Genomic DNA, 12042 nt, shown 5'->3' with positions numbered 1-12042 from the left:
GTGTGTGTGTGTGTGTGTGTGTGTGTGTGTGTGTGTGTGTGTGTGTGTGTGTGTGTGTGTGTGTGTCTTTGTCAGCATACCCTATGCTTGATGTCATGGTGGCTGCTGATCAGGGCTGTGGCTGTAGTAATTTGTTCTTTAGGCGTGAGGTAGGCATTTGGAAAAGCACCTGAAAATACCAGAGCGAAACAAATGATTGCTTTAATCCTTCATAATCCAATTCAGTGGATTAACAGCATAACTCATCTCAAAAGAATCATACAACAAATTTGTCGCTTTTAATTTAACCACCATTAACTGCAAACACTGCCGGCCACATTTATTTTAACCACTGCTAAAGATGAACAAAAATCTTCAAATAAATTCCTCTTGCATTGCAGCATCGTAACATCACACTGAAGGAAATAGGACAAACACAACATCTGAGTCTCATTTTAAGAGAAAAGAGACCAGACATAAAATTGGGTTACTGTGTGTCTGGTGAGTTATCTTTGTCTTGATTCGACCATTTGTTCTGAGTTATTATCGTGTTGAAAGACCTAATGACAACCCATTTTGGGTTTACTTATTTTCATTTGATATTCCCTGCTATTTCAAGCATTTCAATCCACTCTGATGGGTTCCCAGGTCTTTTGGAAGAGCAAAAAGCGCACACTATCACATACTTTCCACCTCAAACCTACATGGAGTGCTTGGTGATGAAAATATCAATCTTAGAATTACCTGATCAAAGCTTAAAGTTACTATTGAAGTCCCAACAAACTCAATGTTTACATTTGTGATAGTGGAACAGAGAAAGCTTTCTAACATCAATCTTAACTATTTGACATGTTAGTAATATCTAACTGTTGACAATCTATGATCCTAAGATGATGGTCTTTGCATCAGTTCTTCAGCAGTGAGTTTTGGAGACTATTACTACTCCACTCTCCGTGCATGGTGCCAAGATAAATGTGGGTCTATGTCTGGGCTAGATGCCAGTGTCCAATGGTCATGAGCTTTTGGGTCATGCCATTTCATTTTTTTACCCAAGAGAAAAAGTATTTTTTTCTTAAATGTAGCTTTAAGCATTTTACAACTAATGTGACTGATGTCAATACTTGCACCACTACTGGTTTTGTTCAAAACAATACTTTTATTTTCCCAACTGAATAATTTTAGTTTTTTTAATATGTCAGAGAAAAAATTATGCTACAGTGATAAAAGTTCAATTTCTTATCCAGGTTTTAAACATTTTTAACCTGTGGTGCCAACAAGCTTGGCCAGCACTGTAGAAAAAATATTTATGAAGTTAATGAAAGATGAATATTTCTATTCTAAGTAGGCATTTATTGTCTGAGCTAAATTTAGAAATATATCAGCGATTTTATGTGTGATGATGTTTTAACAACCTGTGAACCAGTTTGTGAGTCATGATGAAATCTGGATCAATACCAGTTGCGTCAAGTCAATTCAAGTCAAAGAAAACGCAAGCACCTGACAACAAAAGTGCTTGTCAAGATTTTTTTTTTATGTCTTGGCACTGTTTCATTTTGTTTAATAGTTATCTAGTACAAGTAATCTCCAAAAAGGGAGGATTTTGTAGGGAGAGCAGTGAAATATTTGATGTGTTCCTAAAAGAGCTGTTTTACAGGCAATTAAACTTCAGAAAATTTAAGTAGTTCAGATTATAACAAATAATAATACAATAATGTAGAAACACAGCTCTACATTACAACGTCACTAGGTGGCAACAAACTCATTCAAGCACTGAGTAGATGCACAGAGCAAATCAATGAATTGATGAGTCATAACTTTTTCTATCTAAATGGAAACAAAGCTGAAGTTATTCTTTTTGGACCTAAAACAGAATGACAGAGTCAACTCTCAGCTTCAGTTATTACAGCTAGAAATTACTGATCAGGCCTGAAAATCTGGGTGTAGCGATGGACTCTGACCTGAGCCTTCAAAATCACATAAAGACAATCACAAAGTCGGTCTTCTATCACCTGAAGAACATTTTCGAGATTATAGAACTAATGTCACAGCAAAAGCTAGATGATACATTAAATTTACTCAGATCAAAACTGTGTTTTTTATGCAATTCCATTATGTCTAAGTGTGTGAAGTTAGTCCTCACCCCGCCGCAGCTTTTGCACAATCTAAACGTCTTTTCTCACTGGCCACAGAATGGGTTGGGGACTGTCACTGACTCAGAGGTTAAAAGAGGCATTGAGGTCATTGGGGTTGAAAGAGGACAGCAAGCCACGAGGAAGACAAACGGAGGTTGACCAAAACCTGCTGAAGAAACCAGAGCACAAGAAAGAGGGTCATGAGGGTTTAGGCAATGATCTTCCATTTTTACAAACACCTGCCCAGAGGACAGAGAGAGAGCAAGAAATGTAATCATGGCGAAATCAAAAAATCCATGTGATGTGAATCATCTAGACAAAACAAACCTAATTACTTGTTTTGTAAAGTGCTTTTTAACTCAGTTAAAATATATTTTTAGTTTTAAGAGGTCAATTACCACTAACAAAGTTATATTTTGAAATAGATTAACTTAACATAATAAATTAATTTTTAAAAAGTGTTTATTTCTACATTAAGGATTCTGATTTCAGGAATGAATGATTTCTAATGTGTTGTAACATTTTTTTAAGTTGGATACATCAATAAATAGTTGACATATCCAATGTAAGTTTAGGTTCAGCAACATTGACTAAATCAACAAAATAAGGCAAAGCAAAGACCAGAGATTATAAACAATCAAAATAAGATTACTTAAAGGACTATAACATAAATCCTCAGAACTTGTATGTAATTGTATGCAATTAAAATATCTCATTACTACACCCATCATGCTATTTGTTTTCTTTTACAGATACAGTTTGAGATCTGAGGCAGAGATTTGACATAAGATTAGCTCATTTTAAGGGCTCTAATAACATTGTGTGCTTCCTTATTACAAATATTGGCAACAAATTCTGCAACACAACATTTAAACTCGGATGTTTAAAAAAGTTTCGGTTCCTCTAAAACACGTGAACTCGTGGGATAATTGGTCTTTAAAAATTCCTGTGCTTGAAAGCGCAATAATTAAATAAAACCACAAACCTTCAAGAAACTTTTCATTTGCCAGCACTTATTGAGAATACTTCTCAACTCACCTTCAGCTGGAATGTCCCTTGTAGACAAAACTGGCCTATTTAGATCCAAGTCTTCTTTGCAAGCTGCGACAAAACTTCTCACCACACCTGAGCTGCAACACAAAGAAAGCCCTGATTCATTCACTAGCACTGGGTCCATCATGAATCACTCAACACGAATAAAAAATATAAACAGATAATAAAATCTACGAATATAATTCATGTCATGAATTAGGCAGCACATTTTCAGAAGATTACGTGCCAGATCAGAGCAGATGGCAAAGCTAAGAAGCGATGCCTTCATCATGTCTTGATGCTAAAAACTTGTTGGGACGTTGATAAACAATGACTCAGTTCTTCACACCAAACTGTAACTCTAATTCAGCTGCTAATTTGGCAGCTGATCTAAATATCCATATCAATTTATTAAATTGGAGTTTAGTTAATCATGAATTCTCACATGCCTAAAAGGTCACGGCTATCTTGTTAGAGCCCATAAAAACCGATCAAGTGAGTCAAAATAACTAAACGCTGCTGCTTGACACATTCAAAGGCTTGAGGGATGAGACTCGATATTTGCTTGATCCTCTCTGCAAAATAATAAGCTAATTATTTTCAGTAGACAAATAAATCAATTTATTTCTCTGCATGGCCCACATTCAAGAAATGTAATAATACCTATTGAAATATTAAGTTATGCCAATCTCCTTCTTAAAATTACATGCCAGATATTTCCTGTAAAAAAAATCAATCCAGCTCAGTTCAAAGTTTATGAACATGCCATGGTCAGTATTTTACATTTATTATATTTTGTTGAAAGGTGTTATTTAAATCAAAATCTAATCTACCTTAATAAAAAAATGGATTTCTTCTTGTTTGTTTTCACCAGATTCTTCCTTCAAATGTGTTTTTGGTAATAAGGTTGCAGCAAAACATCTGAGCCGTTGTAAAAACACAGCAGGAATTTCACCAAACTACATGAAAGCAGTTCATAGCATGCTTTAGAATGCACGCCTAGTTTGTCAACATTATTAAGAACGAATAAATAGTTGTTGCTCTTTTAGACTCAAGAAAGTAATCTATATGAAGGCTTATTGAGATTTTAAAGAGTTACAGCCTGTAGCTTTTTTAATGGTAAAGTTTATTCCAGCTGCACGGCAGCTCAGCTGGCTGAAAAATGTTCCAGCACTATTCTCCTTCATTACAAGTATGGCAAAACTTAGATGCTTGGAAATATTTTTCATATTGGAAAACATGGGTAATGCGCAAAAGCTACATTACCCTACTATTCTGGTAACCTTTTTTTTAATAACTATAGTTGGCAAGCTACAAGCATCAGGTCTATTACAGACTGGCTACCTGAGGAGACAGGCCAACTAAAACCCAAATATCAGCGTGTGTTATTCTAGCAGAACAGAAAATAGTACAACAGTATGGAAAAGTACTTGTATGCAACAACAACTTGGAGAGGTTGCTAATAAATTATTAATCATGTTATTACACATTTTTACTTGGGTTAAGGAGTTAAATAACTGTAATACATAACATTTATAGCAATAAATATAAATATGGCACAGTATTTTTCCACAATATGAATAACTGTGGCTATTCTGCTTTACAAAAAAGTAATTGGATGATGAATAGTTTCTGTAAATATTGTGAAACCTTGGTAGTAGGTTACTATAACTACTGCTAAAACTGCTGCAAGTACCTAGAGGAACCTTATTATATCCTTCCTCTGCTAATGGCAAAGCTGAGTCTTATTGAGGAAGTTTTGGTCTGACAAAATTGAGTCATTTTGAAATACATATTGCAAATTTTTGGAAAATACTTAGTGGTCACTAATTTGTACCCAAATTTTATACACATTACCATCTCATCCCTTCTTGCTTCCATGTCACACCTGTAAGCAAACTACTTTTTACCAATTAAAGCATCACATATGATTTGATTTGATTAAGAATTTTCAAGAATCATAAAATAATATGCTCAAATCTCACAAATTATTTGACTATTATTCTCTGATTCTGAAAACTTTGTATTACGCTTAGAACCAGGAGATTATTTACTGTATATGACAAATTACAACTCCTGATCAAATCAAATTAACTGTACGTGACAATCTGATAGTTTATATTATTATTTGAAGCCATATAATACCTGGTGTGCATGAAACTACACCAGCAGATTGCACAACTAGAATACTAGTTATTTTGCCCCTTCACCATTTGATGCCTTCCCTGTTGCCTAACTTTTTATGAGAACAAAATTATTCAGACTAATGCAGGGTAGTTTGTACTGAGCATTGTCAATCTATACCCGCCACAGGGAATGTTTTGTACTCACTTTGACAAAGAATTGAAGTAATTTTCAATATTTTAACACTGCTTAAAGTAACTAAAGCAGTTATATAACTAAAAAAACCTAACAGAACATATTTCAGGAAAGTCAACTGACTCAAAACTTATCAGCACCAAAATAAATCAGACTAAATTGTCATGAAACTTTCCACTACAACACAAAATCAAAGTTGCTCATTATGGTTTAAGTACATGTTACAATATACTTTGTTTTACAAAATGATCCTAGGAAGGGATGAAATGATAATCTTGAAGTACAAATTGTCAAATAAGGGTAATGACCCAGATCTTTTCATTGCTAAAAAATGACTAAAGGACCAAAACTGCAAACGTAGGCGCATGACTATAGCCTCTTGTGATGTCACTGAAACAAACAAACATTGCATTTTTTTAATATTTGCTTTTTGTCAAATTTTGCAGTGAAATCCATCCTTCACTATCGTGCTGCTGTGTTTTTATTCTAAGTGTACAACTGTTAGTATATCAGTATAATAAAAAAGTACACCACTGGATAGCATCTTTAAACTGTCTGGAGAACCACTGTCTGACTATTTCAAAACCCCTGCTCTTAAGATTTGACTGCAGGCAGAAAGGTCACATTAATTGTAAGAAGCCCAGAACATATTATCTTTCTCATTACTTTGCATTCATAGCTCTTTGATGGGTCTGTTCGAGCTGCAATTGATGGTCAGTAGGTGAAGCGTTATTACGTTGTGCTAAGAAACACAGCACTATTACTAATGAATAAACTCTGACATTAGCAACATGGCCGCAGCAGCGCTGTTGACCAAGAAGTAGTATTTTACATACCTTTTAATGCCACAGGTGTTGTTGTTATACAACCATAAGAGAACAACCAATACAGCTAGCTTGCAGGCTAACTAAGCTGGCTACCGAAAACTGCCCATTTAACTCAAGAGATTTAATGCTCTTACTGTCCCCGTTTTCTCCCGCTACACTCGTAAATGGTAACGCGATTCACATTGATCAAATAAACATCCCAAATAATAATAATAATAAAAAAATTCTGTCTCTATCATTGGAAGCTGGCGCCGCGCCTGGAGCTGTCACGCAACAACTGACATTGAAGACGAAATAATCTTCAAAATATCACCGCTGTGCCACTAACAGTGCGAGAGAGTGCGTCTTAACAACCGCACGAGGCAGCGTCCTCGGACAAGCCGACAAAAACAGAAACACCAGCCAGTGAGAAACAGCCTAAACCAGCGACGGCAGAAACGTTTTTCGCGGCAGATGTATGTACAAACACACACGCATACATGTATAGTCAATGGGCGCGCACACACACACGTACACACACACACACACATACACACTCTCTCTTTAAGGAGGAGCCGCGCACGCGCACGCCCACTCGCTCACACAGATACTGGCAGCTCAGAATGTGGGTCACTGGGCCTCTACTCTCCCTCGAGCGTGCGGAAACAGTCCCGAAGCCTGCTCTGCAGTCCGACCGCTTCCGCACGCCGAAAAAAAACACCGTACACAAACAACTGAGCTGTTTCTCAACAAAAGCTTTTGTATGTGCAGTAAAAAAATATCTTTACCTTCACGAATTACCTAGCAGCCAGTCTCCTTGTTTTGCTTACTTGAGCGTCACGTCGAGGCGGTGGGGGCCAGGAGGACTGAGAGGACTTCGGGCTGGGGAGAAAAACAGGAGGCCTACTTCATATTACGACGTACAGTCATGCGCAATAGAGACAGTAGGGCGCACTATTTTGCAAGTACAGTAGCAGAAACGGAGGGAAACTGCTGAGTGATCTCCGGAGGAGAAATGACTCCGCGTTTTTATGGCCGTTTCAACCTGGCTGCTCCACTCTGAGTCCATTGGAGGTTTTTATAAGTACAATGTGGCAACTCAAAACTTTCATTTGCGTTTTACTCGACAAGAAGTAAATTATGAAGTTCCTCTAAAATATTAGGTTGCCTACAGATTATTGTAATAAATTACTTAAAATTGTTTAAGTGAGTTTTTAAAGCTTGTTTGACACTTCTCAAAATGTATTAAGCGGATAAATTTATGATGAATTGACTGAATGTGATACATATCTAGGTTGAAACAGATTACTGTAGGGATAGCCCAGCCCAGATAGCAGGGCTTTCCTCTTTTTATCAACATCCAATCATCGGCGAAAGACGCCATGACGCTTTATACCTAGTTTCGAGGCCCCCCTTATTTAATAATGTGTGAGTAAAACTGGAAATAAACTAGATATAGAAAAATTGAGGCACCCAAAAGAACTCTGATTAGTTGCTTTATATGATGTCACCAGAATTTTAGATTGCCTTAATCTAGATTAAATAATGTTTTACAACAAAGCATTAATTTAAAAGATTTTGGTGTATTTTTTCCCATTGTCCTACTGACAGTAAAAACACCAGTGGTTAATGAAGTATATAGGGTAATTCCATTAGAAAATCCGAGAAATTTCAAGGTTTTACTTAAAAAAAAAAAAGTGCACTGAAGAAAATAAGCAATTTCTCCATTGGGCAAATGCTAGTTGATGACATTACAAGAGGGACAGAAATCAAGCTGTTATTTGTAAACACTATGATCTTTTGTCAGATTTTGATGTCAAACTGAGGCATTCAAATTTGATTCTAATATTGTTCTCGTCACAAACTGCAAAGCAGTGAAACACGTTGTCTTTTATTGTTTACCAGTTTTCCTAAAATGTATTCTGTGTTGTTAAACGACTTAATTGCTGCAGCTGTACAGAACACAAGAGAACGATCTTTAAAAGAGGGATATTTGATTGAAACCATGAAAGTAACAAAGGAAAGAAAAGGAAGTACTCAAAAGAACTGAATATGCCTTATATTTTGCCGACAGACGTATTGGGGCATGGGATTTTTTGGAGGAGCATAGACTTCATTTTGATTAAACAATGTTTTACAACATAAAATGCTGTTAAACAAACTATTTAAAGTAAGTTTATTGATTTTACAGAAATGTCTGCCTGGTTGTTTAAATGGAATATTGCTCTTTGTTTTCTCCAAATTACAATTTATCTTTCAAACAATTTTCTAACATTGATCACACCACATAGTATACACTGAGGTTCTTCCCACCCATTGACTGGACATGCAAACAAACAATATGAAATGAATTTGGTGTTAACAGATATTTGCGTTTTATTTATTTATCTTGTGATAATTCTCCTGCCTTCTGCAATGGGAAAGACCCCTGGGTGGAGAACCATATTACCTACTTCGTAAACTTTTACTGCAAATCAGGCTCTCGTATTATTCAAATACAAGTACACAAAATTACCCTCCACACTATGTCAATATTTGTTCAACAAGAACTAAGCCAAACTGCAGAAACAGTGAGTAAAAATAGAATGTTCTGTAGCTTTCAGGACCACGTTTAGCTGCAATAACTTCAAGCATTTATGAAACATCTCAGTCTTTAAAAGTTATTCTGGTGGAACTTTGGTTTGTTCCTTGCAGCAATGATTCAGCGTATAGGTTCTTGTTTTTGCACAACTCTAAATGATCTGCTAAAAATATTAGTCAAGCTGAGGTCTACATTTTAACTTACGTTGCATGTTTGCTGGAATTGCTTAAGTCAGCAACTGGTTAAACATCTAGGCAGGTTATTTCTTACTAGAATCTACTAGTATACAGAAGAGTTCATGGTTGACTCAATGACCACAAGGTCATGCTGCTGCAAAACAAACCCAAATCCTCAGCTTTCCACCTCCATGTTTGGCATTCAGTATGAGTCTGTGCCGTTGCTATGTTTCACGTTTCACAGTAATAGCATGATGTGTCATGTCATGTGTTATGGGTCACTTGAGGTTTTATTTGCCTGATTTTAATATTTGGAAAGAACCAGATATACTTCCGTAATGCGTGTAATATGCAGTCTTAAAATTGATAGAATTTTTTTTTGTGGGCCGTTAAAGCTATGACTGAGATTTTTCACAGACTAATAGAACAAGATATGACAACTATTTTGTTCAGAAAAAGTACTTACAGATTTTTACTTTAATTTCAGAAATGTTCCTACATGTAGGAAAAAACCCTTAAATAACCATTTTTTTTTTACAATTGTTGTTGTTTAAAAGTAGGAAACCCAACCAGCATCAATTATGTTACAACACAAGTCTGTTTATAATACTGATTATATGTATTTAGAACTTTTTGAGGTACATCTCTGAAATCTAAATCAGTGTCAGAAATAGACACAGTTATAATTACTTTTACCGTTGATTATCGTTTTATAAATATTGACAGTTTTGACAAATTCAACAAATTTACTTCCTTTGTAAAACCAGTAATTCAGAACTCTCCAGTTATTCACATAACTTATAATTTGATGAAAGAAAGTGAAATCCACTAGAGATTTGAATGTTTGAAAAGTTATTTGATTATTATTAAAAATGTGACAAAGCTGCTCAAAGGGTGAAAAAACGTAGAAAAGTTGTCAGCAGGCTCGGGAAGTATTTTCACCTAACTGCTTCGATGAACCCCAGAGTTGTTCTTTTTCTATACATTAGCGCCCTCTACTGAAGAGAACATTTTGTACTTTGCATGGTTTTCTTCTCTTAAACAAACAGACGTGAACCTATGGGCTGCCACGTGATTTCATGCCTCTCCATACAATTGGATTCACTTTAATAAGATTATAAATAACTCTGATTTGCAGTCCAGAAAACATATTATCCCTGATTTCCAAAGAATCTCAACATGTTGGATGGATGAAACCTTAATGCCATGTTTTTAAGTGAAACTTGTTGATGTAAAGATATCAGTGTGCTGCACTGCTAATTGAAGTAGCCACTCAGAACTTTAGTTTTATGAGTGAAACTACTATGGATAAAAGGGAATTGGTATTGGATTGTTGTTTAATGAAACACTTCGAGGCAAGACAATGATAGAGGGAAATTCAAACACTTGAATATGCTTCTGTTGGGTTTATAGAATACTGTTTAAAAGAAAGTTTTTTGATTATTTTTCTAAACTACTATTTGTTGTCCGCATTGATTTTGATTACATTATAATAGATGTGTTACAGCCCCTGTTTTATATTTGGAATGAAGGGCATAGCAGTAAATGAAGACAGATAATACCGTATAATGCAACTTTTATTTATAAATTAGTAATAATTTGAAGGTAAAAATCTGAAATATGAAGGGTTAGTTCAAAACTTTAAAAAGATTCAATGTCAAAAATAAATCGACATCACAAACCGCTACTTCAAAAATGAATAAGAACAGCTTCCTTCAATGGAACTTGAGCAAATAAACTATGTCAACAATAGGAGTCTTTATTAGGAGACCAGGCCTAACGGAAAAAAACTCAACCACTAAAATTATTCTGCCAAACAGTCAACTGTTGCCAGATGCCAGGAAGACATCTTTTCTCCCAGTTTTTGTGCTCTTCTCTTCTAAGGAGCAGAATGAAGTCAGTTGTACTCAGTTAACTTGCAGGATTTGCAGAAAAACTAACAGGAGCCCCACCTAAACCAGATAAGGACCTCTACATTCAATACACTCTCCTATAAAATCTGAAACCACAGTTTGAGACACATTTACTGCCGCACAACTATTTTGCAAATAAACCTCTATGAATTATAAAAGATGTCTCCTATCAGCAAAGGGTAGGATGTTGAGACATACTCAGATACATCAGCTTATAAAAAGGCACCAAGCCTTTTTGCTCTCAGCACAGGAGTTTGTCTCTGTTTAGATTTGCCATGAGTCAGGGATGTGAAAAACACAACAGTTTCTCAGTTTCATTTCTAAACTGATTCTTGGTCATGATACAATTTGAGTCATAAAAATATGATTCACTACATCATTAACAGAATGATTTTTTTCCCTAACATGTCACTCCCCAACACAAAACCAATACCATTAATAATGGAAAAAGAGCCTTCTGCAGCAGAGAAAACTCCAAAAGCTAATGCTAATGAAGCAGAGGAGGTAAGTTACCCAACAACTCTCACAAAGGTATCTGCACCACCAGCAGACTTCTCACTTAATGGCAATACACTGAACACAACCCTGGATTGTGATCAAACAGTGTCTCAATGCACTTTTACCAGATGATGGTTTTCAATTCTTCCAGTAAGTGAAACCAATGCTTCAAAGAGAAAATACACATCTGCTGTTTGATTTTGAGTGGATGGACATTTGAGGAACAAATTGACTCTACTGTGTTCAGCCTGGCCTTGTGTGGATGATTTATTGGATGATTTCTTGGATAAGATTGAATGTTCCAACAGAGCATGATAATGACCAGAGCATGGTCTTTATCATGCTCTATATCCCTGCTATCACCAGCAGAACCAAAGCAGAGATGGCCACAAGATGTTACAATAATGCTAAAACATCTGCAGGTTTTTAAGCCATCATGCCTGCCTTTAGGCTCTATTGATAAATAATTTTTGTTTCAAAGTTGCAACTGAAATGGATCAAAATTCTTTAGATAAAGTCCAAAGTTATCTCTGGAACCATCAGTTGGAGATCTAAGGCAGTTGCATATGTAGACGAATATTTTACAATTTAATTTTTCAGGAAGTC

The 12042-nt window shown here is 35.7% G+C and overlaps 1 protein-coding gene across 4 annotated transcripts in view; it reads right to left on the bottom strand.

Annotated features, from left to right (window-relative positions):
* Positions 1-7189, bottom strand: part of clockb (clock circadian regulator b) — a 24653-nt gene extending 17464 nt beyond the window's left edge. Inside the window, exons 1-4 of one of the 4 annotated variants that reach the window (XM_008416385.2) lie at positions 7057-7189; positions 3150-3241; positions 2120-2280; positions 81-169 (exon numbers count right to left, since the gene is read on the bottom strand). In XM_008416385.2, the coding sequence (XP_008414607.1) occupies positions 81-97 (17 nt within the window). In that variant the 5' untranslated portion in view covers positions 98-169; positions 2120-2280; positions 3150-3241; positions 7057-7189. Of the gene's footprint in view, positions 1-80; positions 170-2119; positions 2281-3149; positions 3242-6298; positions 6801-7056 lie in introns of those variants that run through there. The other 3 variants (XM_017307342.1, XM_008416377.2, XM_008416369.2) reach the window with 3 other exon arrangements.
* Positions 7190-12042: the final 4853 nt, after the last annotated feature.

This window comes from Poecilia reticulata, linkage group LG1 (genome assembly GCF_000633615.1).
Source record: "Poecilia reticulata strain Guanapo linkage group LG1, Guppy_female_1.0+MT, whole genome shotgun sequence".
NCBI classification, from domain to species: Eukaryota; Metazoa; Chordata; class Actinopteri; order Cyprinodontiformes; family Poeciliidae; genus Poecilia; species Poecilia reticulata.
The sequence above is the reverse complement of the archived record's forward strand: the minus strand, read 5'-3'. Positions and strand labels throughout refer to the sequence as shown.